At 36.2% G+C, this 27,498-nt stretch overlaps 1 protein-coding gene and 1 pseudogene across 1 annotated transcript; both read left to right on the top strand.

The window, feature by feature from the left end:
• Nucleotides 1-2,634: 2,634 nt before the first annotated feature.
• LOC122199672 (olfactory receptor 2T33-like) lies at nucleotides 2,635-3,576 on the top strand. The gene has a single exon (XM_042904936.1). It carries the CDS (start codon nucleotides 2,635-2,637, stop codon nucleotides 3,574-3,576), a length of 942 nt encoding a protein of 313 aa, XP_042760870.1.
• A 20,731-nt stretch (nucleotides 3,577-24,307) lies between these two features.
• On the top strand, nucleotides 24,308-27,274 carry LOC122229511 (annotated as a pseudogene).
• The last annotated feature ends 224 nt before the right edge of the window (nucleotides 27,275-27,498 follow it).

Genomic DNA, 27,498 nt, shown 5'->3' with positions numbered 1-27,498 from the left:
GCAGATAACTTTATGAAAATTAATTTCCTGCTGGTTAGAGCTTAAATATAGAGACATTTATTATGACATTTCATTTGTAAATATAAGATAGAATAAATGAGGTATCTTATGTATCACAATGGTTATTTAAAATTTTTAAATTTTATTTATTTTTGAGAGACAAAGAGAGACAGAGCATGAATGAGGTAGGAGCAGAGACAGAGGGAGACACAAAATCTGAAGCAGGTTCCAGGCTCTGAGCTGTCAACCCACAAACTGTGAGATCATAACCTGAGCTGAAGTTGGATGCTCAACCACCTGAGCTACCCAGGTGCCCCACAATGATTATTAAAGATGATTATGATTAATGATTAATGATTCTAAGATGACTTAGAATGATAAAATCAGTATAATCCAACAATTAACATTAAATGAATAATAATAAATGTCCTAAATATATGCAATATAAAACGTAAATTTTGTCTCAAAAACAATGTAATGAAAATTTTAGTATTTTAAATAGGCTGTGGAAGTTACTGGCAAAATATAGAAACAAAAAAAATGAAAACAGTGTACACAAATAACAAAATATATATAAATTATTTAAATCTGTAAGGAAATTTCAAACAATCCAGTAGAAAATATGAACATAAGATGTTCGCAGTGAGCTTGAAGCAGTAATCCAAAAGTTTAAAATTGAAAGAATTTCTGCTTAATATCATTAATAAACTTGTCACATGAGACAAAATTAATTTTCCTTCTCTGTGATTGGTTGTAATTTTTGCACCTAAAAATAACAGTATCATGCATCGAAGAATTGAAACAAATTAGATCAAAGGTTGTTGAGAATGAAAAAGTCAGGGATTCAGTTATCCAAAAACCAAAAAGTACTACTTTTATTTATTTTTTTCTCCAAATTTTAATTTAAATTCAAGTTAGTTAACATACAATGTAATACTAGTTTCAGGAGCAGAATTTAGTGATTCATCACTTACATACAACACCCAGTGCTCATAACAAGTGGCCTCCTTAACACACATCACCTGCTTAAATTATTTAATAAAGTCTTGCCACATGTATAAGGTCTTAAATTATATTAACATAAAATTAGAAAAATCCCAGCTGTTCATAAATATATTGTTATATATGTAAACTATGTAATGAAATGGAACAGTAATTAATACTTACTAAGATAGCTATTTTGATGAACAGAATACCTGTATCATTTAATGATATAATGGATAATGGTAATCTATGCTAGGCACTAAAAAGAATGCTAATTTTTATAAAAGATATTTTATCCATTTAAAAATTTAACTACTTACCGATTAATTTATTATAAAACCTAAATAAGGATTTGCTGTAGTATAGATTATAAATAAAGTCAAAGCCCAATCTTCTTGGTAATCATTAATCTGTTGCTCTCTTTGAAAGAGTGAATTTGTAAGGAAAATACAAGGTTCACACAAATGTAGAATAGAAAGTAATTTTCATATACAGCTAAATCTACTTCCACAGATAATTACAGTTAAGAAAAATGAAAGCTTGAGGCTTTAGGGAAAAGGTAAGTAATTCCTGAAAATAAATGAGATGCTCCATATTTTATTTGAAGATACTCTTGTACCTCAGAGTAATTTGGGGCAACAAATTTATTTGAGTAAGTCTTAATTAACCACTTAGATAAATAACCAACTAACCAATTAATTAAATAAAGCAATTAAATTCCTAATTAATAATTTAATCAGTTAATGAATTAATCTCCTATCTTTAAGAGTGCATGATTACTGGTAAAAAAAAATGTTAAAGACTGCAAATAAAACAACTTTTTACACTTCTTATGATTATATTCATTATTGAAATTAAGTTTTTGTGATTCACACATTTAATTAAATTCAACATTTTGCGAGTACATATTATATATAAAAACTAACTGTTGGGAGTTCTCTAAACTGAGACAAATTCCCTGTAATCTTGAGTACACATAATAAGATGACCAATATGATGGTAGGTGCTCTGGAGCAGTATCTATGGTAGCTGGAAGCGTGGTATATTGAAACCATGGGCTATGTACACATGTAAAATAGAGAAATATAGCCATTTCCCCCCTTCACCAGAAAACTGAGTTATACTAGTTTTACATTTAGTTTTGTGTGGTTTTAAAATTCAAACAGTTCCTCATGACATTGAAAGAAATTGTGAGAAATTAATTTAAACATATATGAGAGACATAAAAAAGTAATAAGTAGGAGATACAAACATCGGTATTGACTAAAATGCATGACTAAAAGGCTCTTTCAACATAGAAGTTCCCAAACATTAGAAAACTGGAAAGTCATATTTACCAACACCATGAGTAAATTGTGTGGCATACTAACAAGATATATAGAAATAATAGAAATGTAATGTGTACTGCAATATATACTTATTATCCAACTTTTTGGAATAAAAATATTGTGTAATAACAGCAGAGATGTATGATAGGATGGTAAGGCAAACATCTTGTCAGGAAGTGAAAGGCTAAAGACATAATTATTCCTCCAAGTCTCATTTTCCTTTGCGTCATTTGACCATGTCTTCTTAAGTAAATGCCTAAGTTTCCTTTCAAGAAGCTCTCATTTCTTAATTATTTACTGTCTTTCAGGCATGACTGGAGACATGAAATATGCAAATGTCACCACAGAGATAAACTTCATTCTTCTTGGGCTCTTTAACCACACTCAGACCCATCTGTTCCTCTTCTCCATGGTGCTCATGATCTTCCTCACCTCTGTGATGGGCAATGCCCTCTTGTTCATGCTCATTTGCAAGGACCCCCAACTGCACATGCCCATGTACTTCTTGCTTAGCCAGCTCTCCCTCATGGATGTGATGCTTGTCTCCACTATAGTCCCCAAAATGGCAGCCAACTACTTAATGGACACCAGATCCATCTCTCCTGCTGGCTGTGGGACCCAGATATTCCTGTTTCTGACTCTGGGAGGTGGCGAGTGCTTCCTCTTAGCTGCCATGGCATATGACCGCTACGTGGCCATATGTCACCCCCTGCATTACCCCATCCTCATGAATCAGAAGCTCTGCTTGCACATGACCATAGGCTCCTGGCTTCTGGGAGGAGTGGATGGGCTGATGCAAGCTGGTACGACTATGAGCTTCTCTTACTGTCATTCTCGGGAAATCAACCACTTCTTCTGTGAGGCACCCTCACTCGTTCGCCTTGCCTGTGCAGACACTACATTTTTTGAGTTATTCATGTATGTGTGTTGCATTCTGATGCTCTTGATCCCTCTATCTCTCATTTTGGCCTCCTACAGTCTCATCCTGGCTGCTGTGCTGAACATGAGGTCCACTGCAGCTCGAAAGAAAGCCTTTGCCACCTGCTCTTCTCACCTGGGTGTGGTGGGGCTCTTCTATGGTGCCATTATATTTATCTACATGCGGCCCAAATCCTACCATTCAGTGGCCCATGACAAGGTGGTGTCCGCTTTTTACACCATTTTCACACCTGTGTTGAATCCCCTTATATACAGTGTGAGGAATAAAGAAATCAAGGGGGCTTTGAGAAAATTGTTGGAGAAACATTTTCTGGGACATCAATAGTGAAAGTAATTTCCGAAATTGGCAAGCAGCCAAATTGGATCCAGGTTATGAAATTCGTGATTTATCAATATATTATTCTCTTACTTTGCCAGTTTTCACTGGTTTTGAAATATATATTTATTATTTATTTGTAAATTAATTAAAAATTACATTTTTCCTACTTTCCTACATTTTCATAGTATTTTTGTTCTGAAATTTGGGCCTCAACAGTGAGAGTACTCTAATGATTGAAGCCCTATAATATAATAAGGCATTCTAAAATTGAAAAAATACAGATTTTCAAATTTTAATGTTTATTAACTTTCTCATGTTTTCTCAGGGAAGCCCTACATCAGCCATTACCAGAGATAGCAAAGTCTCAAAGCATGGGTTCAATTTCTGCTTATGGCATACATATACATATGCTTCATTTATAAGTAGCCTAAAAAGGAGCATTCCAAACATAAAAAGAAGAGTAAAACTTCCCTGGTTCCCATGCAACCGAAGTCATACACTTCTCCTCATGGTAAAAGATTAAGATAAGTTCTGTAAATTTCTGAAATGTCTTTTGTCTAATGATCTGTAAACTTCTATCTGAAAAAAAAAAAAAAAATATATATATATATATATATATAACCCTATACCAAACGTTAGTTTGCTAGAGTCCTTTCTTTGTGAAGATTGTGTATCCCAGGCATCTGTCTTAATTAGCATTGGAGTAAACCTCTTTCTTTCAGAGATTCTGAAAGGCTTGTTCATTTTGTAACAACAACATCAATCATGTATGTATGTATGTGTATATGTACATGCCTATATTTATATACATATATGTATACATATATGTATAACGGAAATAATTGTGATGGGGATGAATTATTTTAAAAGTGTGTAATAATTTTTTAAAAAGCAACATATATCTTAACTTCATATGATTTTTGTAAAATAAGTTTCAAATAAAAATTATCATTATTATGAAATATGAAATAAATTTTAAAAAGTTGTAGGAAATATGTACCAAAATATTTGCTGGAAGTAAGTTTTCTGTGGGTATATATGATTAAAAACTCATTAGATACAAGATAAGGCAGATTAGGCTATACTCATTTAAATATTGTTAAAATATGTAGTAATCATGAAAGAAAAAATCAACATCTCTATCTGAGAAAAATATGTCCAACTTCAGCTCAGATCATGATCTCACTATCCATGGGTTCAAGCCCCACATCAGGCTCTATGCTGACAGTTCATCTTGAGCCTGCTTTGGATTCAAAGTCTCCCTCTTTCTCTGCTCCTCCCCCAACTGTACCCTGTCTCTCTCAAAAATGAATAATTTAAAAAAATTTAAAAATTAAAATAAAATATTATAAAGAACTGAAAATACCATTTATTTAAAAAAAACATTTTTGATGGCTTCTAAATTATCCACTGGATATTTTCCCCAAGTTTTCAAAAATATTTACAGTAACTGAATGAGGGGCTTTTGGGTGGCTGTGCCAGTTGCGCATCTGAATCTTAATATCAGGTCAAATCATGATCTTGTGGTCTTGACATTGAGCCCCACACTGACCATGAAACCTGCTTGGGATTCTCTCTTTCCCTCTCTCTCTGCCTCCCCCCCACCAACTCTCTCTGTCTGTCAAAATAAATAATTAAACATTTAACATAATAAAATAATAAAATATAAAATAAAATAAAATAAAATAAAATAAAATAAAATAGTAACTGAATGGGCTCAATCCAAAATAGTCAGTGAGTTTGGTAAGACTAATTTTCAAATTTTTGATATTTATTTAATTCAAAGTGTTATAAACATTTAACAAGTCACACAAACTATTACCAATAAATAATAAAACATTTATTTGGTGATAACTATGCAGTTATAATCTCAAACATCTACTCATTTCGCTTTAAGGATATAAAGAACAATAACAGCAGAAGATGTTCAGTAAATATCCAGAACAAAATACAATTACAGTTAAGTTACTCCTCATGTATTATTAAGATAATTTGTGTATAGATATGTAACAAACCTCATTTCCTCAAGTTTTCAAAAGGTCTTTCAAGAAAGACTTTAAATTTTAGGGATAAATATCTGGAACATAACCTATAATTTTTAAACAAAACTGGTTTCTCTGCTTGAAACTGGAATTGGAAACATTGCACCTATTTGAATATAGAATGGAACCAGATGATAAATATAGGCATGATAATCCTCTTTCTTATATAAATAAGTTAAAATACTCTGGCTCCCATCTGACTTAACTTGTTATACTGACTCAATAGAACATGTTTTTAAAATAAAAGTCAATATAAATGACTTATAATTGGATTATAATGGATTTTTTGAGATTTTCTATTTTTATACAACTTTAAATCATCATTATTAGACAACTGAAGGAATTATAACAGAGTTCTTCAATATATTTCCCGAAAAAATACTCCTACTTACTTATATAAACAAAATCAATACTACTTGTAAAGAATTTTCAAAACATTTCTTCTTTCTTCCAATAGCAGAAGCCCACAGCCCTCCTAAAAAAATTATTAAAAAATAAATAAAAACATGATTAAATACCTCAAAACTATTAGTTCAATATCCAAGGCCAATTTATTGTTATGTATGCTGTCCTCACAGAGAATGTCCCCAATTTCCAGTTCTCATCCCTTAGATAAACTGAATCTGCTACCAACTAATTTACTTTCTTATTGCAATAAATCCATACAGTTGTGTTACATGGATGTGCAGAGTATACCTAAGGGAAGACTGTTCATCAAATGATGTGTTAAAATTTAAGTAAATATTAGTTATTAAGAAAATTATACTTGAAGTAGTCCTGGATTGTTGTAAATTTCCCTCTTAGAACTACTTTTGCTGCATCCTAAAGATTTTGGACAATTGTGTTTCATTGCCATTTGTTTCCTTTTGATGAATTGAAAGACATGTGGTTTGTTATATATCTATACACAAACTATCTGAATAATACATGAGGAGTAATTGTATTTCCCTCCGGAATTTTTGATTTCTTTTTTTTGACTTCTTAGTTGACTCACTTGTTATTTAGTAGAATGTTATTTAACTTTCATGCATGCATTTGTGTTATATCCACATTTTTTCCTCGTAGTTGATATATAAGCATCTTTTTTAATAAGAAATTTATTATCAAATTGGTTTCATACAACACCCAGTGCTAATCCCAACAAGTGCCCTCCTCAATACCCATCACCCACTTTACCCTCCCTCCCACCCCCCATCAAAACTCAGTTTATTCTCAGTTTTTAAGAGTCTCTTATGGTTTGGCTCCCTCCCTATCTTTTTTTTTCCCCTTCCCCTCCCCCATGGTCTTCTGTTAAGTTTCTCAGGATCCACATAAGAGTGAAAACATATGGAAACTGTCCTTCTCTGTATGACTTATTTCACTTGGCATAACACTCTCCAGTTCCATCCACGTTGCTACAAAAGGCTATCTTTAATTCTTTCTCATTGCCAAGTAGTATTTAATTGTGTAAATAAACCACAACTTCTTTATCCATTCATCAGTTGATGGACATTTAGGCTCTTTCCCTAACTTTTTTATTGTTGAAAGTGCTGTTATAAACATCGGGGAAGAAGTGCCCCTATGCATCAGCACTCCTGTATCCCTTGGGGAAATTCCTAGCAGTGCTATTGCTGGGTCATAGGGTAGATCTAGTTTTAATTTTTTGAGGAACCTCCACACTGTATTCCAGAGTGGCTGCACAGGTTGCATTCCCACCAACAGTGCAAGAGGGTTCCCATTTCTCCACATCCTCGCCAGCATCTATAGTCCCCTCATTTGTTCATTTTAGCCACTCTGACTGGCGTGAGGTGACATCTCAGTGTGGTTTTGATTTGTATTTCCCTGATGATGACTGGCACTGAGCATATTTTTCATGTGCCTGTTGGCCATCTGTATGTCTTCTTTAGAGAAGTGTCTATTCATGTTTTCTGCCCATTTATTCACTGGGTTATTTGTTTTTTGGGTGTGGAGTTTGGTGAGCTCTTTATAGATTTTGGATACTAGCCCTTTGTCTGATATGTCATTTGCAAATATCTTTTCCCATTCCGTTGGTTACCTTTTAGTTTTGTTGATTGCTTCCTTTGCAGTGCAGAAGATTTTTATCTTCATTTGGTCCCAATAGTTCATTTTTGTTTTTAATTCCCTTGCCTTTGGAGGTATGTTAGGTAAGAAATTGATGTGGCTGAGGACAGAGAGGATTTTTTCCTGCTTTTTCCTTTAGGGTTTGGATGGTTTCCTGTCTCACATTCAGGTCCTTCCTCCATTTTGAGTTTATTTTTTTTATTTTTATTTTTTTTAACATTTATTTATTTTTGAGACAGAGAGAGACAGAGCATGAACGGGGGAGGGTCAGAGAGAGGGAGACACAGAATCCGAAGCAGACCCCGGGCTCTGAGCTGTCAGCACAGAGCCTGACGCGGGGCTCAAACTCACGGACCGCGAGATCATGACCCGAGCCGAAGACGGCCGCCTAACCGACTGAGCCACCCAGGCGCCCCCATTTTGAGTTTATTTTTGAGAATGGTGTAAGAAAGTGGTCTAGTTTCATTCTTCTGCATGTTGCTGTCCAGTTCTCCCAGTACTATTTGGTAAAGAGAATGTCTCTCTTCCATTGGATATTCTTTTCTGCTTTGTCACAGATTAGTTGGTCATATTTTTGTGGGTCTAATTCTGGGGTTTCTATTCTATTCCATTGGTCTGTGTGTCCGTTTTGTGCCAATACCATGCAGTCTTGATGATGACAGCTTTGTAGTAGAGGCTAAAGCCTGGGATTGTGATGCCTCCCGCTTTGGTCTTCTTCTTCAATATTACTTTGGCTCTTTGGGGTCTTTTGTGGTTCCACACAAATTTTAGGATGGTTTGTTCTAGCTTCGAGAAGAATGCTGGTGCAATTTTGATTGGGATTGCATTGAATGTGTAGATAGCTTTGGGTAGTATTGACATTTTCACAATATTTATTCTTCGTACCCATGAGCATGGAATGTTTTTCCATTTCTTTATATCTTCTTCAATTTCCTTCATGCGCTTTCTATAGTTTTCAGCATACAAATGTTTTACATCTTTGGTTAGGTTTATTCCTAGATATTTTATGCTTCTTGATGCAATTGTGAATGGGATTAGTTTCTTTGTCTTTCTCTTGCTTCATTTTTAGTGTATAAGAATGCAACTTATTTCTGTACATTAATTTTGTATCCTGTGACTTTCCTGAATTCATGTGTCAGTTCTTTTCGTGGAATCTATCAGGTTTTCCATGTATAATATCATGTCATCTGCAAAAAATAAAGGCTTGACTTCATCTTTACCAGTTTTGATGCGTTTGATTTCCTTTTGTTGTCTGATTGCTGATGCTAGAACTTCCAACATTATGTTAAACTGCAGTGGTGAAAGTGGACATCCCTGTCGTGTTCCTGATCTCAGGGAGAAAGCTCTCAATTTTTCCCCATTGAGGATGGTATTAGCTGTGGACTTTCATAAATGGCTTTTACTATGTTTAAGTATGCTCCTTCTTTCCTTACTCTCTCGAGGGTTTTTATTAAGAAAGGATGCTGAATTTTGTCAAATGCTTTTTCTGCATTGATTGACAGGATCATATGGTTCTTATCTTTTCTTTTATCAATATGATGTATCACATTGATTTATTTGCAAATATTGAACAGCTCTGCAGCGCATGAATGAATCCCACTTGATCATGGTGAATAGTTGTTTTTATTTGCTGTTGAATTCTATTTACTAGTATCTTGTTGAGAAATTTTGCATCCATATTCATCAGGGATATTGGCTTGTAGTTCTCTTTTTTGCTGGGTCTCTGTCTCATTTGGGAATCAAAGTAATGTTGGTTTCAAAGAATGAGTCTGGAAGTTTTCCTTCCCTTTCTATTTTTTGGAAGAGCTTGAGATGGGTAGGTATTATATCTGCTTTAAATGTCTTAGAATTCCCCTGGGAAGCCATCTGGTCCTGGACTCTTATTTGTTTGGAGACTTTTGGCAACTGATTCAATTTCTTTGATGGTTATGGGTCTGTTCAGTTTTTTCTATTTCTTCCTGTGTGAGTTTTGGAACTGTGTGTGTGCTTAGGAATTTGTCCATTTCTTCCAGGTTTTCCAGTTTGTTGGCATATCATTTTCCATAGTATTCCCTGATAATTGCTTGTATTTCTGAGGGATTGGTTGCAATAATTCCATTTTCATTTGTGATTTTTTTCTATTTGGGTGATCTCCCTTTTCTTTTTTAGAAACCTGGCTAGAGGTTTATCAATTTTGTTTATTTTTTTCAAATAAACAAGTCTTGGTTTCATTGATCCGCTCTATTTTTTTTTAATTCTATATTGTTTATTTCTGCTCTGATCTTTGTTATTTGTCTTCTTCTGCTGGGTTTTGGGTGTCTTTGCTGTTCTGCTTCTATTTCCTTTAGGTGTGCTGTTAGATTTGTATTCGGGATTTTTCTTGTTTCTTGAGATAGGCCTGCATTGCAATGTATTTTCCTCTCAGGACTGCCTTCCCTGCATCCCAAAGCGTTTGGACTGTGGTATTTTCATTTTCATTTGTTTCCATATATTTAATTACTTCTCTAATTGTCTGGTTGACCCATTCATTCATTAGTAGGGTGTTCTTTAACTTCCATGCTTTTGGAGGTTTTCCAGACTTTTTCCTGTGGTTGATTTCAAGTTTCATAGCATAGTGGTCTGAAAGTGTGCATGATATGATCTCAATTCTTTCATACTTATGAAGGGCTGTTTTGTGACCCAGAATGTGATGTATCTTGGAGAATGTTCCATGTGCGCTCGAGATGAAAGTATGTTCTGGTTCCTTGGGATGCAGAGTTCTAAATATATTTGTCAAGTCCATCTGATCCTATGTATCATTCAGGGCCTTTGTTTCTTTATTGATCCTCTGTCTAAATGATCTATCCATTATTGTATGTGGAGTATTAAAGTCCCCTGCAATTACCACATTCTTATCAATATGGTTGCTTATGTTTATGATTAATTGTTTTATATATTTGGAGGCTCCTGTATTTGTCACATAGACATTTTTATTTGTTAAATTTTCCTGATGGATAGACCCTGTAATTATTATATAATGCCCTTCTTCATCTCTCTTGCCTTTAATGTATTTATTTTATTTTATTTTTAAAATATTTTAATGTCTATTTATTTTTGAGGGAGAGAGAGAGACAGTATAAGTGGGGAATGTGCAGAGAGAGAGAGAGACATAGAACATGAAACAGGCTCTAGGCTCTGAAGTATCAGCTCAGGGCCCGACACAGGGCATGAACTCACAAGCCGTGAGCTTATGACCTGAGCTGAAGTCGGACCCTTAACCAACTGAGCCACCCAGGCACCCTCTTACAGCCTTTTTTTAAATCTTTTTTAATGTTTATTTATTTTTGAGACAGAGAGAGACAGAGCATGAACAGGGGAGGGTCAGGGAGAGAGCGAGACACAGAATCTGAAAGAGGCTCCAGGCTCCGAGCAGTCAGCTCAGAGCCCGACACGGGGCTTGAACTCACAGATCACCAGATCATGACCTGAGCCGAAGTTGGATGCTCAAACAACTGAGCCACCCAGGCACCCCTCAGCCTTTAATTTAAAGTCTAGTTTGTCCGATATAAGTATGGCTACTCCAGGTTTGTTTCGACTTCCAGGAGCATGATTGATAGCTCTCCATCCCCTCACTTTCATTCTGCAGGTTTCCTCAGGTCTAAACTGAGTCTCTTATAGACAGCAAATAGGTGGGTCTTGTTTTATTATTCACTCTGATACCCTATGTCTTTTGGTTGGAGCATTTAGTCCATTTACATTCAGTGGTATTATTGAAAGATTTGTGTTTAGACTCATTGTGATGTCTGTAGGTTTCATGCTTGTAGTGATGTCTCTGGCACTTTGTGGTCCATGCAACATTTCACTTACAGAATCCCCCTTAGGATCTCCTGTAGGGCGGGTTTAGTGGGGATTAATTCCTTCAGTTTTTGTTTTTGTTTTTGTTTTTGTTTTCGTTTTTGTTTTTTTGGTAAAACCTTAATCTCTCCTTCTATTCTGAATGACAGAGTTGCTGGATAAAGGATTCTTGGCTGCATAGTTTTTCTGTCATCAAATAAACATCTTAACATTACACCTAAAGAAGCTAGAAAAAAGAGAACAAACAAAACCCAAACACAGAAAAAGTAAGGAAATAATAAAGATTGGAGCAGAAATAAGGTATATACAACTAAAAACATAAAGGATATCAATGAAACCATGGTCTGGTTTATTGAAAAATTAACAAAATTGATAGGGGTGCCAGGAGCTCATTCAGTAAAGTTTCTGACCCTTGATTTTGTCTCAGGTCATGATTCAGAGTTCATGAGTTTGAGCCCTGTGTCTGGTTATATGCTGACAGTGTGGAGTCAGCAGCTTGGTATTCTCTCTTTCCCTCTTTTTGCCCCTCACACACTCATGCTTTCTCTCTCTCTCTCTTTCTGTCTCTCTCTCTCTCTGTCTCACTTTCTCAGTAAACATTAAAAACAAGAACAAAATTGATAAACCTTTAGCCAGATTCATTAAAAAAATGGTGAGATAAAATTACAAATGAATGTGGAGAAATAACACCACAGAAATACAAACAATTGTAACAGAATGTTATGAAAACCTATATGCCAACAAATTGGACAACTTAGAAGAAATGGATAAATTCCTGTAAACAAACGCCTAAGAAAACTAATGCACGATGAAATAGAAAATTTAAACAGACCAATTACCATTAATGAAATTCAATCAGTAATTAAAAACACCCAACAAACAAAAGTTCAGGTCTAGACAGCTTCATAGATGAAATCTACCAAATATTTAAAGAAAAGCACATACTTATTCTTCTCAAACTATTCCAAGAAATAAAAAAGGAAGGAAAAATTCTATATTCATTCTATGAGGCCATATTCAACCTGACACAAAAACTAGATAAGGACATTAAAAAATAAAATAACCAGAGTCCAGTAACCCTGATGACAATAGATGCAAAAATCCTCAACAAAATATTAGCAAACTGAACCCAACAATACTTTGAAAATTATACACTGTGATCAAATGACATTTATTCCTGGGATGTAAATATGGTTCAATACTCATAAAAAAAGTTAATGTGATAAGTCAAATCAATGAGAGAAAGGAAAACAATCATATGTTAACTTCATTAGATGAAGAAAAAGCATTTGGCAAATTACATTCATTTATGTGTTAAAGAAAACCCTCTGAAAAGTAGGACTAGAGGGAGCATACCTCAATAATAAAATCTTTAGATGAAAAATTCACATCAACCTCACTTTCAATAGTGAAAAGTTGAGAACTTTTTCCTTAACGTCAAGAATAAGACAAAGAATGTACACTATTGCCAATTTTATTCAACAAAATACTAGAAGTCTTAGCAATAGCAATTAGAGAATATATGGAAATAAAAGGTATCCAAACTGGTAGGCAAGAAGAAAACCTTTCTCTATTTGCAGATGTCATATTACTATATATAGAAAACTCAAAAGACTCCACCAGCAAATTACAAGAACTGATAAGTGAATTCAGTGAAGTCCCAGGATAAAAAAATAAGTGTACAGAAAGCTGTTGCATTCTTATATACTAGTAATGAAGTGAAATTAAGGATTCAATTGCACCAAAAACAATAAAATACCTGGGAATAAACTAACCAAAGTGGGGAAAGACCTGTACAGTGAAAACTATAAAATATGGGGGCAGCTGGATGGCTCAGTTAAGCATCTGACTCTTTATTTTTAACGTTTATTTATTTTTGAGACAGAGAGAGAGAGACAGAGCATGAACAGGGGAGGGTCAGAGAGAGGGACACACAGAATCCGAAACAGGCTCCTGGCTCTGGGCTGTCAGCACAGAGCCTGACGTGGGGCTCGAACTCACAGACCGCGAGATCATGACCTGAGCCGAAGTCGGCCGCTTAACCGACTGAGCCACCCAGGTGCCCCTGACTCTTTTTTTTAATATTTATTTTTAGGAGACAGAGAGAGAGAGAGAGCATGAGTCGGGGAGGAACAAAGAGAAAGGGAGACATGGAATGTGAGGCAGGCTCCAGGCTCTGAGCTGTCAGGACAGAGATCAACTTGGGGCTTGAATTCATGAACCATGAGATCATGACTTGAGCTGAAGTCAGACACTTAAACAACTGAGTCATCCAGGTGCCCTAAGCATCTGACTCTTGATTTCAGCTCAAGTCATGATTTGACAGTTTGTGGGTTCAAGCCCTCTGTCAGGCTCTGAGCTGAAGAGCTTGGAGCCTGCTTGAGATTCTCTCTCTCCCTCTCTCTCTCTCTCTGCCCCTCCCCTGCTCTTCTGTCTCTCAGACATAAACATTAAAAAATATAAAATACAATGAAAGAAATTCAAGATAATGCAAAGAACTGGGAGATATTCCATACTCATTGATTGGAAGAACAAATACTGTTAAAATTTCTATACTAACCAGAACAATCTACATATTTAATGCAATCCCTATCAAAATACCAACAAGAGCTTTACAGGACTAGAACAATTCTAAAATATGTAAGGATCCATAAAAGATCTCAAATAGCTGAAGCAATCTTGTAAAAGAAAACCAATCCTGGAGGCATCACAATTCCAGACTTCAAGTTATATTATGAAGCTGTAGTAATCAAACCAGTAGGTACTGGCACAAAAATAGTGCATGCATGTATTAATTAATTAATTATGTATATTAATTTGTATTATATAATAAATTATATATATATATAATTTTAATGATTATACACACAATTATTCCATTTTTCCATGATGAGTGATAAATTCATCATAAATTGGAGGAAATTACAATAATACTCATGAACGAACTACTTAAAAGGATAAAAAAGTAAAAGAATCAATTATTTTATAGTAAGCTCTTTTATTGTAAGTACATTTAAGAAATATATACAAACAATATCAATAAGGAAGGCCATCCAAGATGGCAGCATGGGAAGACCCTGAAATCACCTCCTCCATGGACACACCAATATCTACAGTATCATATGGAAAATTTTCCATTGGAAAAAAACAGTAAAAACTAATTTAACAGGTCACTTTACAACAAAGGGTAAAAGCACTGTAACAAGGTGAATAGGAGAGTCAGACATGTGATCTCTCCAAAAACCACACCCCAGCACAATAACCTACAAGAACCAGGTTCTTGAGTCTGCCATAGAAATGAATGCTGGGGAAACCTGGGTGACTCAGTTAAGTGAGAGACTTCAGCTCAGGTCATGATTTGCGGTTTGTGAATTCAATCCCTGCATTAAGACTCTCTGGTTGTTGGCACAGAACTCACTTCAGATCTTCTGTGCCTCTCTCTGTGCACCTCCCCTGCTCATTCTCTCTCTCTCTCTCTCTCTCTCTCTCTCTCTCTCTCCTCTCTCAAAAATAAATAAAAATTTTAAAAAGTGAACTTTGAAGAGAAATAAAAGGGGTGGAGTTTATTAGAGATAGCTTGAATACAAGGGAATGGAAAAGAAAGAGGAATGTCACTTCTTGGAAGGGTTAGTTTGTAAGTATTTTAAAGGAACTTTTTCAAAGGGCTAGAGACAATGAGTCAGGAAGTGTTCTTCAGTCCTACTGTCATTATCTATCTCATAGTTGTTACTTGTTAGTGGACATAAGACAATCACAGGATGCCTTTCTTCATGGTCAACATTGTTTATGGCTTCTGGAAAATAGAAATGCTTGTGAAAGTGGTCTTTAAATTGTCACTTCTTTTTTTTTTTTTTTTTTTTTTTTATTTTTTAATATATGACATTTACTGTCAAATTGGTTTCCATACAACACCCAGTGCTCATCCCAAAAGGTGCCCTCCTCAATACCCATCACCCACCCTGCCCTCCCTCCCACCCCCCATCAACCCTCAGTTTGTTCTCAGTTTTTAACAGTCTCTTATGCTTTGGCTCTCTCCCACTCTAACCTCTTTTTTTTTTTTTTTTTTCCTTCCCCTCCCCCATGGGTTTCTGTTATGTTTCTCAGGATCCACATAAGAGTGAAACCATATGGTATCTGTCTTTCTCTGTATGGCTTATTTCACTTAGCATCACACTCTCCAGTTCCATCCATGTTGCTACAAAAGGCCATATTTCATTTTTTCTCATTGCCACGTAGTATTCCATTGTGTATATAAACCACAATTTCTTTATCCATTCATCAGTTGATGGACATTTAGGCTCTTTCCATAATTTGGCTATTGTTGAGAGTGCCGCTATAAACATTGGGGTACAGGTGCCCCTATGCATCAGTACTCCTGTATCCCTTGGATAAATTCCTAGCAGTGCTATTGCTGGGTCATAGGGTAGGTCTATTTTTAATTTTCTGAGGAACCTCCACACTGCTTTCCAGAGCGGATGCACCAATTTGCATTCCCACCAACAGTGCAAGAGGGTTCCTGTTTCTCCACATCCTCTCCAGCATCTATAGTCTCCTGATTTCTTCATTTTGGCCACTCTGACTGGCGTGAGGTGGTATCTGAGTGTGGTTTTGATTTGTATTTCCCTGATAAGGAGCGACGTTGAACATCTTTTCATGTGCCTGTTGGCCATCCGGATGTCTTCTTTAGAGAAGTGTCTATTCATGTTTTCTCCCCATTTCTTCACTGGGTTATTTGTTTTTCGGGTGTGGAGTTTGATGAGCTCTTTATAGATTTTGGATACTAGCCCTTTGTCCGATGTGTCATTTGCAAATATATTTTCCCATTCCGTTGGTTGCCTTTTAGTTTTGTTGGTTGTTTCCTTTGCTGTGCAGAAGCTTTTTATCTTCATAAGGTCCCAGTAATTCACTTTTGCTTTTAATTCCCTTGCCTTTGGGGATGTGCCAAGTAAGAGATTGCTACGGCTGAGGTCAGAGAGGTCTTTTCCTGCTTTCTCCTCTAAGGTTTTGATGGTTTCCTGTCTCACATTCAGGTCCTTTATCCATTTTGAGTTTATTTTTGTGAATGGTGTGAGAAAGTGGTCTAGTTTCAACCTTCTGCATGTTGCTGTCCAGTTCTCCCAGCACCATTTGTTAAAGAGACTGTCTTTTTTCCATTGGATGTTCTTTCCTGCTTTGTCAAAGATGAGTTGGCCATACGTTTGTGGGTCTAGTTCTGGGGTTTCTATTCTATTCCATTGGTCTATGTGTCTGTTTTTATGCCAATACCATGCTGTCTTGATGATGACAGCTTTGTAGTAGAGGCTAAAGTCTGGGATTGTGATGCCTCCTGCTTTGGTCTTCTTCTTCAAAATTACTTTGGCTATTAGGGGCCTTTTGTGGTTCCATATGAATTTTAGGATTGCTTGTTCTAGTTTCGAGAAGAATGCTGGTGCAATTTTGATTGGGATTGCATTGAATGTGTAGATAGCTTTGGGTAGTATTGACATTTTGACAATATTTATTCTTCCAATCCATGAGCAGGGAATGTCTTTCCATTTCTTTATATCTTCTTCAATTACCTGCATAAGCTTTCTATAGTTTTCAGCATACAGATCTTTTACATCTTTGGTTAGATTTATTCCTAGGTATTTGATGCTTCTTGGTGCAATTGTGAATGGGATCAGTTTCTTCATTTGTCTTTCTGTTGCTTCATTGTTAGTGTATAAGAATGCAACTGATTTCTGCACATTGATTTTGTATCCTGCAACTTTGCTGAATTCATGTATCAGTTCTAGCAGACTTTTGGTGGAGTCTATCGGATTTTCCATGTATAATATCATGTCATCTGCAAAAAGCGAAAGCTTGACTTCATCTTTGCCAATTTTGATGCCTTTGATTTCCTTTTGTTGTCTGATTGCTGATGCTAGAACTTCCAGCACTATATTAAACAGCAGCGGTGACAGTGGGCATCCCTGTCGTGTTCCTGATCTCAGGGAAAAAGCTCTCAGTTTTTCCCCGTTGAGGATGATGTTAGCTGTGGGCTTTTCATAAATGGCCTTTATGATCTTTAAGTATGTTCCTTCTATCCCGACTTTCTCAAGGGTTTTTATTAAGAAAGGTGCTGGATTTTGTCAAAGGCCTTTTCTGCATCGATTGACAGGATCATATGGTTCTTCTCTTTTTTGTTGTTAATGTGATGTATCACGTTGATCGATTTGCGAATGTTGAACCAGCCCTGCATCCCAGGAATGAATCCCACTTGATCATGGTGAATAATTCTTTTTATATGCTGTTGAATTCGATTTGCTAGTATCTTATTAAGAATTTTTGCATCCATATTCATCAGGGATATTGGCCTGTAGTTCTCTTTTTTTACTGGGTCTCTGTCTGGTTTAGGAATCAAAGTAATACTGGCTTCATAGAATGAGTCTGGAAGTTTTCCTTCCCTTTCTATTTCTTGGAATAGCTTGAGAAGGATAGGTATTATCTCTGCTTTAAATGTCTGGTAGAACTCCCCTGGGAAGCCATCTGGTCCTGGACTCTTATTTGTTGGGAGATTTTTGATAACCGATTCAATTTCTTCGCTGGTTATGGGTCTGTTCAAGCTTTCTATTTCCTCCTGATTGAGTTTTGGAAGAGTGTGGGTGTTTAGAAATTTGTCCATTTCTTCCACGTTGTCCAATTTGCTGGCATATAATTTTTCATAGTATTCCCTGATAATTGTTTGTATCTCTGAGGGATTGGTTGTAATCATTCCATTTTCATTCATGATTTTATCTATTTGGGTCATCTCCCTTTTCTTTTTGAGAAGCCTGGCTAGAGGTTTGTCAATTTTGTTTATTTTTTCAAAAAACCAACTCTTGGTTTCGTTGATCTGCTCTACAGTTTTTTTAGATTCTATATTGTTTATTTCTGCTCTGATCTTTATGATTTCTCTTCTTCTGCTGGGTTTAGGCTGCCTTTGCTGTTCTGCTTCTATTTCCTTTAGGTGTGCTGTTAGATTTTGTATTTGGGATTTTTCTTGTTTCTTGAGATAGGCCTGGATTGCAATGTATTTTCCTCTCAGGACTGCCTTCGCTGCATCCCAAAGCGTTTGGATTGTTGTATTTTCATTTTCGTTTGTTTCCATATATGTTTTAATTTCTTCTCTAATTGCCTGGTTGACCCACTCATTCGTTAGTAGGGTGTTCTTTAACCTCCATGCTTTTGGAGGTTTTCCAGACTTTTTCCTGTGGTTGATTTCAAGCTTCATAGCATTGTGGTCTGAAAGTATGCATGGTATAATTTCAATTCTTGTAAACTTATGAAGGGCTGTTTTGTGACCCAGTATATGATCTATCTTGGAGAATGTTCCATGTGCACTCGAGAAGAAAGTATATTCTGTTGCTTTGGGATGCAGAGTTCTAAATATATCTGTCAAGTCCATCTGATCCAATGTATCATTCAGGGCCCTTGTTTCTTTATTGACTGTGTGTCTAGATGATCTATCCATTTCTGTAAGTGGGGTGTTAAAGTCTCCTGCAATGACCACATTCTTATCAATAAGATTGCTTATGTTTATGAGTAATTGTTTTATATATCTGGGGGCTCGGATATTTGGCGCATAGACATTTATAATAGTTAGCTCTTCCTGGTGGATAGACCCTGTGATTATTATATAATGCCCTTCTTCATCTCTTGTTACAGCCTTTAATTTAAAGTCTAGTTTGTCTGATATAAGTATGGCTACTCCAGCTTTCTTTTGGCTTCCAGGAGCATGATAAATAGTTCTCCATCCCCTCACTCTCAATCTAAAGGTGTCCTCAGATCTAAAATGAGTCTCTTGTAGACAGCAAATAGATGGGTCTTGTTTTTTTATCCATTCTGATACCCTATGTCTTTTAGTTGGCGCATTTAATCCATTTACATTCAGTGTTATTATAGAAAGATATGGGTTTAGAGTCATTGTGATGTCTGTATGTTTTATGCTTGTAGTGATGTCTCTGGTACTTTGTCTCACAGGATCCCCCTTAGGATCTCTTGTAGGGCTGGTTTCGTGGTGACAAATTCCTTCAGTTTTTGTTTGTTTGGGAAGACCTTTATCTCTCCTTCTATTCTAAATGACAGACTTGCTGGATAAAGGATTCTCGGCTGCATATTTTTTCTGTTTAGCACACTGTAGATATCGTGCCAAGCCTTTCTGGCCTGCCAAGTTTCAAAGGAGAGATCAGTCACGAGTCTTATAGGTCTCCCTTTATATGTGAGGGCACGTTTATCCCTTGCTGCTTTCAGAATTTTCTCTTTATCCTTGTATTTTGCCAGTTTCACTATGATATGTCGTGCAGAAGATCGATTCAAGTTACGTCTGAAGGGAGTTCTCTGTGCCTCTTGGATTTCAATGCCTTTTTCCTTCCCCAGTTCAGGGAAGTTCTCAGCTATAATTTGTTCAAGGACCCCTTCAGCACCCTTCCCTCTCTCTTCCTCCTCTGGGATACCAATTATGCGTATATTATTTTTTTTTAGTGTATCACTTAGTTCTCTAATTTTCCCCTCATACTCCTGGATTTTTTTATCTCTCTTTCTTTCAGCTTCCTCTTTCTCCATAACTTTATCTTCTAATTCACCTATTCTCTCCTCTGCCTCTTCAAGCCGAGCCATCGTGGATTCCATTTTGTTTTGCAATTCGTTTAAAGCGTTTTTCAACTCCTCGTGACTGTTCCTTAGTCCCTCGATCTTTGTGGCAAGAGATTCTCTGCTGTCCTGTATACTGTTTTCAAGCCCAGCGATTAATTTTATGACTATTATTCTAAATTCACTTTCTGTTATATTATTTAAATCCTTTTTGATCAGTTCATTAGCTGTTGTTATTTCCTGGAGATTCTTCTGAGGGGAATTCTTCCGTTTGGTCATTTTGGAGAGTCCCTGGTGTGGTGAGGACCTGCAGTGCACTTCCCCTGTGCTGTGGTGTATAACTGGAGTTAGTGGGCGGGGCCGCAGTCCGACCCGATGTCTGCCCCCAGCCCACTGCTGGGGCCACAGTCAGACTGGTTTGTGCCTTCTCTTCCCCTCTCCTAGGGGCGGGATTCACTGTGGGGTGGCGTGTCCCGTCTGGGCTACTTGCACACTGCCAGGCTTGTGTTGCTGGGGATCTGGCGTATTAGCTGGGGTGGGTAGGCAAGGTGCACGGGGGCTGGAGGGGCAGGCTTAGCTTGCTTCTCCTTAGGTGATCCACTTCAGGAGGAGCCCTGTGGCAGCGGGAGGGAGTCAGATCCGCTGCCGGAGGTTTGGCTCCGCAGAAGCACAGAGTTGGGTGTTTGGGCGGAGCAAGTTCCCTGGCAGGAACTGGTTCCCTTTGGGATTTTGGCTGGGGGATGGGCGGGGGAGATGGCGCTGGTGAGCGCCTTTGTTCCCCGCCAAGCTGAGCTCTGCCGTCCGGGGGCTCAGCAGCTCTCCCTCCCTTTGTCCTCCAGCCTTCCCGCTTTCCGAGCAGAGCTGTTAACTTCTGACCTCCCAGACGCTAAGTCGCGCTTGCTGTCGGAACACAGTCCGTCCGGCCCCTCCGCTTTTGCCAGCCAGACTCGGGGGCTCTGCTTGGCCGGCGAGCCGCCCCTCCGCCCCGGCTCCCTCCCGCCAGTCCGTGGAGCGCGCACCGCCTCGCCGCCCTTCCTACCCTCTTCCGTGGGCCTCTGGTCTGCGCTTGACTCCGGAGACTCCCTTCTGCTAATCCTCTGGCGGTTTTCTGGGTTCTTTAGGCAGGTGTAGGTGGAATCTAAGTGATCGGCAGGACGCGCTGTGAGCCCCGCGTCCTCCTACGCCGCCATCTTCCGGAACCCCTCTGTCTCTAAATTGTCACTTCTAATTTTGCCCAGACAACAATTACTGCTTGAAAGCTGTTATTTCTCACTTGGTATCTTTCCCAGAAGGTATTTATCTCTAAGTATAAGGAAACTTTTAACCCTTGCCTCAGACCAGTGGCTTTACAGGAGTTAATTCCCTTCTCCCTGCCATGTTCTGTCTCAGAACTACCATATGATCCAGCTCTTCCACTTCTGCGTATTTATCTGAGGAAAACAAAGCACCAATCTAAAAATATATGTACACCCCTATGCTTATTGTCAAATTATTCATAATAAGCAAGATATGGGACACACACACACAAGCACAATGGAATACTACTTAAACATAAGAAATGATGAAAATCTTGCCATCTGAGATGACATAAATAGACCTCAGATCATTATTTGTATTAAAATGTCATAGAAAGACAACACCATATGATTTCTCTTATAAAGTGGAATCTAAAACAAACAAAGAAAGCAAAATCATACTCATAGATACAGAGAACAGATTGGTAGTTTTCGGAAGGAAAAGTGTTCAGGGGTGGGAAAACGGGTGAAGGGAATTAATCTCACAAATGTGGAAAGTGATACTTATATTTACACAGGAAACTCAAGGTCACAAGAGTGGTAAAAATGAACCCAAGAGCTAAAGATTTCCTGGAAATTGAAAAAAATAAACTACAAATTGATAAAAAGCCAGCCAGTATAGAATCAAATTGCAAAGTGATTGGCATAATAAATTCAATCTGCTGTAGCTTGTATTTTTGTAATCATATATTTTATTACTTAGATAGAAACAAACATATAAACTATAAAATATAATATATATAGAAACAAACTAAAGCTAATAAGTTCAAAAAAAGAAAAAAGCTGAATTTTACCATGCAATTTTAAACAAGTAATTCCAGAACCAGATAGATCTACACTTTAATATATTTTTAAATCACATTCCTTTCCAAGACCATTTATGTATACTTTACTTTTCCTTGTAAATGATTATCTTATTTTAATGAACCACAGCTTTCTGAAAGGGAAGAGGAAAGTATATTTAAGTTCTTGAAATCTCTAAAATCCTTAAAAATTAAACATCATTGGCACCTCAAGAGTAATACTTATGAGGCACTAGCATATTATTAGAAAAAAAAGTATTTTTAGCAAAAGATGTCAATAGACCATGCCCTTTAATAGTTTATTCTGGACACTAATATGAACAAGTTTGATGTTGCCAGACAAAGAAAGATGTTTAGGATAATGCTGCTCAAAGGTGATGCAGATCCAGCCTGTTGGGAATTATCATTTTTGTGTGAGTAGGTCACACTAACATCTTAATATTTAGTATTTTATTTTTAATTTTGAACTCCAGAAAATCTGCAGTTATACGAAACCCTCTATACAGTTTTAAATATAAAATTTACTATGTTATCTCTCTTACAATCTGAAGCAATAAAATGAAGGACAGTTTAATCAGATTAAAATTTTTGTACTAATTTATCAATAGTCAAATAAATGACTTAGGGGTTCCTATTTTATTTTTTACAGAAAACATTGATTAATCTTCCCAGTATCCTGGGGAAGAAGACTTATAATTTTAATACTCACTAATGGCAACAGGGATCAGAAAAATATAGAAGGGAAAATTATAGACAGCCTCCTAAATATTGTATGATTACTCTATGAGAAAAAGTAGACAATGTATTTGTGCCTTTAACAGCATTGAAAAGAGAGGAATTTGTGGTTTAAAGTAACAGTATAACAGTTTTAGCACCATTGCAAGAGAAATACTATGGAAACAGAAAAGAGACAAAAAAATCTCTAATGTTGTCAAACCATAGCAAAAATGAAAAAAAAAAAATTAAAGCATTAAATTTTCACATTGCCACACTAGTCAATGCTCAGTTTTCATTATTCTATTTAATTCCATTGTAGATATTTTAAATGAAGGATAAGTTGATTCCTCATTTTAAATTACCACACTTTGTGTACACCACACAAATTACTACACTACACTTTGTATCCATAGTCAATTTTGTTAGAAATTATCCTTTGGAATCCTATTTGTGTAGGTTTATATACTTTCCAATTTGTGGCAAATAGTTTTAGTTGTGTACTACAAAAATAAAAATAGGAATTTATTAAACAAATAAATATTATCACATCTTGGGAAAATATAAATATCTACCACTCATTTTATTTAATTGACACAATTATTTTATTTTCCATTAAGTACTATAAACATTATTCACACTCTAAATAATCAGTAAGATTATGACTGTTTCTATAATTTATTTCACCTAAAATACATAAAGGAAATGTATAGATACCACACATTATTTGAAAAGTTAGGATCTATTTATTTCATATTTTATAATATACTTAACCACAAATAGAAATAATGTAAGAAACTGCATTTCATAACTAGAAATTCATGTGAATTATTGTAATTATTCTATAAAAACTCATACACCTCTGGGACACCTGACTGACTCAATTGGAGGAGGATGTTACTCTTACTCTGGGGTGGTGAGCTCAAGTCTCATGTTGGATGTAGAGATTACTAAAAAATAAAATAAACTGTTAAAAAAGAACACATATACTTCTTTTACATAATGCAAGCAAAATTTAGTGTAAATGACTATATTTTATGCTGTATATGTTTACCTCATCAAAATAAAATAACATCTTTTATAAAAAATCCCATAAAATAGATACCTGCATAAACAACTGCAGTGGAAACAACACAAATGTCCATAGATGGAATGAGTTAATGAGTAAAATGTCGTATATGCATGGGAAGGAATATTATTCAGTCTTATAATGGAAGAAAATTCTGACACACGTTACAGCATAGATGAATATTGAGCCCGTGCATGCACGCGTGCACACACACACATACACACACACACACACACACACACAATACTATATAATTCTACTTATCTGAAGAGTAGTCCAATTTATAGAGACAGAAAATAGAATGCCCTTGCCAGGGGCTGGGGGAAAAAGGAAATTGAAAGTTATTGATTAATGGACACAGAATTTCAGTTTGAGAATATCAGAAGAGACTTGGGGATTAATGTTGGTAATGACTGTGTAATAATATGGCAATAATTAATGCCACATAGTAGAGTGCTATTTGGTTTTGGTAGTATAGACATTTTAACAATATTTGTTCTTCCAATCCATGAGCATGGAATGTGTGTCATTTTTTGGTGTTTGTGTCCTTTTCAATTTCCTTCATCATTGTTTTATAGTTTTCTGACTACAAGTATTTCACTTCTTTGGTTAGGTTTATTCCTAAGCATGTTTTGAGTGCAATTGTAAATGAAATTGTTTTCTTAATTTATATTTTTATTACCTAATTGTTTGTGTGTAGAATTTCAATGAATTTCTTTTTTTTTAATGTTTATTTATTTTTGAGACAGAGAGAGACAGAGCATGAACGGGGGAGGGTCAGAGAGAGGGAGACACAGAATCTGAAACAGGCTCCAGGCTCTGAGCAGTCAGCACAGAGCCTGACACGGGGCTTGAACTCACAGACCGCAAGATCATGACCTGAGCCAAAGTCGGACGCTTAACCGACTGAGCCACCCAGGTGCCCCTCAATGAATTTCTTTACATTGATCTTGTATCCTGCAACTTTACTGAATTCCTTTGTAAGTTCCTGTGGTTTCTTTCTTTCTTTTTGTTTTCTATATATAGTATTATGCCATCTACAAATAGTGAAAATTTTACTTCTTCCTTATAATTTGATTTATTTTATTTTTGTTGTTGTTGTTGTTATTGTCTAATTACTATGGATGGGACTTCCAGTACTATGTTGAATAAAAGCAGTGAGAGTGGACATCCCTGTGTTGTGCCTGACTGAAGAGGAAAAGCTCTCAGCTTTTCTCCATTGAGTAAAATATCCACTGTGAGTTTTTCATGTATGGCCTTTATTATGTTGAGGTATGTTCCCTCCAAATCTACTTTCTTAAGGGTTTTTACATTGAATCGATGTTGCACTTTGTCAAAAATTTTTTCTGAATCTATTGTAATAATCATATGGTTTTTATTCTTGCTCTCATTGATGTACTGTATCACATTGATTTGTGGATAATGATCTATACTTGTGTCCTGAAAATAAGTCCCAATGATCATGATGAATTATTTTATTAATGTATTGTTGATTCCGTTTGCTATAATTTTTTTAGGATTTTTGCATCCATGTTAATTACTGATATTGACCTGTGGTTCTCTCTTTTTGTTGTGTCTTTATCCGGTTTTGGTATCAGGGTGATACTGGCCTCAAATAATGAATTTGGATCTTTTCCTTCTTCTATTTTTTGGATGTTTTGATTACTATAGATATCACTAATCCTTCTTTAAATGTTTTATAGAAATCACCTGTGAAGTCATCTTGTCTGGGACTTTTTTTGTTGATGTTGGTAGTTATTTGATTACTGATGCAATCTCCTTGCTGGTAATTAGTCTATATAAATTTTCTAATTTTGGTAGGTTATATTATTATAGAAATTTATACATTTCTTCTAGTTTGTCTAATTTGTTGGCATATACTCGTTCATAATATTCTCTTACAATTGTTCATTTTTCTGTGGTGTTTGTTGCTATTTCTCCTTTTTTATTAGTGATTTTGTTCATTTGAATCCTCTCTCTCTGTATCTGTCTTTCTGTCTCTCTGTTTCTCTCTCTCTCTCTCTCTTTTATGAGTCTGGATAGAGGTTTAGCAATCTTGTTGATCACTCCAAAGAACGAGCTTCTGGTTTCACTGAGCTATCTGTTCTATTTTTTCTTGTTTCTATATCTTTTATTTCTACTCTATTCTTTATTATTTCCTTCCTCCTGCTGGTTCGATGTTTTTATATATTCTTCCCTTCCTAGCTCCTTTACATGTAAGGTGAAGTTATTTATTTGAGATTTTTCTTGCTTCTTATTCTTAATTTTTTAAAATTTAAATCCAAGTAGCTAACATATAGTGTAAAAATGATTTCAGAAATATAATTTAGTAATTAATCAATTCCATATAACACCCAGTGCTCATCCCAACAAGTGTGCTCCTTAATGTCAATTTTTTATTTAGTCCATCCTCCGCTGAACACCCCAACAGCAACTCTCAGTGTGTTATCCTTATTTAAAAGTCATTTACAGTTTGTTTCCCTCTCTGTTTTTATCTTATTCTTGCTTCCATCCCCCCTATGTTCATCTGCTTTGTTTCTTAAATTTCATATATGAATGAAATTATATGATAAGCAATACAGCATATTATAAATTGTGTGGTTCATATCCCCAGGAAGCAGAGATTCTTGTCCTTCTGTTGTGATAACCTGGTCAATGTCATAAGATACTTACCCACCCAGGCATTCAACTTTGCCTTCAAAGATAAATACAAGCAGATCTTCCTGGGTAGTGTGGACAAGAAAACCAGTTTGGTGTTACTTTGCAGTGAATCTGTCATCAGTTGGTGTCGCTGGAGCCATAACCTTGTGTTTTGTGTATCCTCTTGATATTGTATGTTCCCCTCTAGAAATTGATGGGGGCAAAATTGGAGCTGAAAGGGAATCCAGAGGCCTTGGTGACTGCCTGGTTAAGATCTATAAATCTGATGGGATGGAGGGTATGTACCAAGGCTTTAATGTATCTGTTCAAGGTATTGTCATCTACCAAGCTGCCTACTTTGGTATCTATGACACTACAAAGGGAATGATCACAGATCCTAAGAATACACACATCTTCATCAGTTAGATTATTCCACATTCTGTACATTGGTTGCTGGGTTGATATCTTATCCATTTGACAGGTTTGTCGCTGAATGATGATGCATTCAGAGCACAAAGAAACTGATATCACGTACACAGGAATGCTTGACTGCTGGAGGAAGATTTCTAATGATGAAGGAACAAAAACTTTTTTAAAGGGTGCATGGTCCAATGTTTTCAGAGGCACGGGTGGCGCTTTGTGCTTGTCTTGTGTGATTATATCAATAAGTTCCCATAAGTTATTTCCTAATCACGCCCCCTCCTGTGAACAGGTATACTGTATTATATAACATATCTTGAGCATATTTGACAGACTGTTGAATGCTATTTGTCAATAACAAGTATTTACAGGTTGAAAATGGGAAGCATTAAAGGTTGCCTGGGTGGCTCAGCTGGTTAAGCATCTGAATCTTGATTTCCACTCAGGTCATTACTTATGGTTCATGAGATCAAGCCTCATAT

This window comes from Panthera leo, chromosome A1 (assembly GCF_018350215.1).
Source record: "Panthera leo isolate Ple1 chromosome A1, P.leo_Ple1_pat1.1, whole genome shotgun sequence".
Classification (NCBI taxonomy): domain Eukaryota; kingdom Metazoa; phylum Chordata; class Mammalia; order Carnivora; family Felidae; genus Panthera; species Panthera leo.
This window is presented reverse-complemented; position numbering and strand designations above follow the sequence as displayed.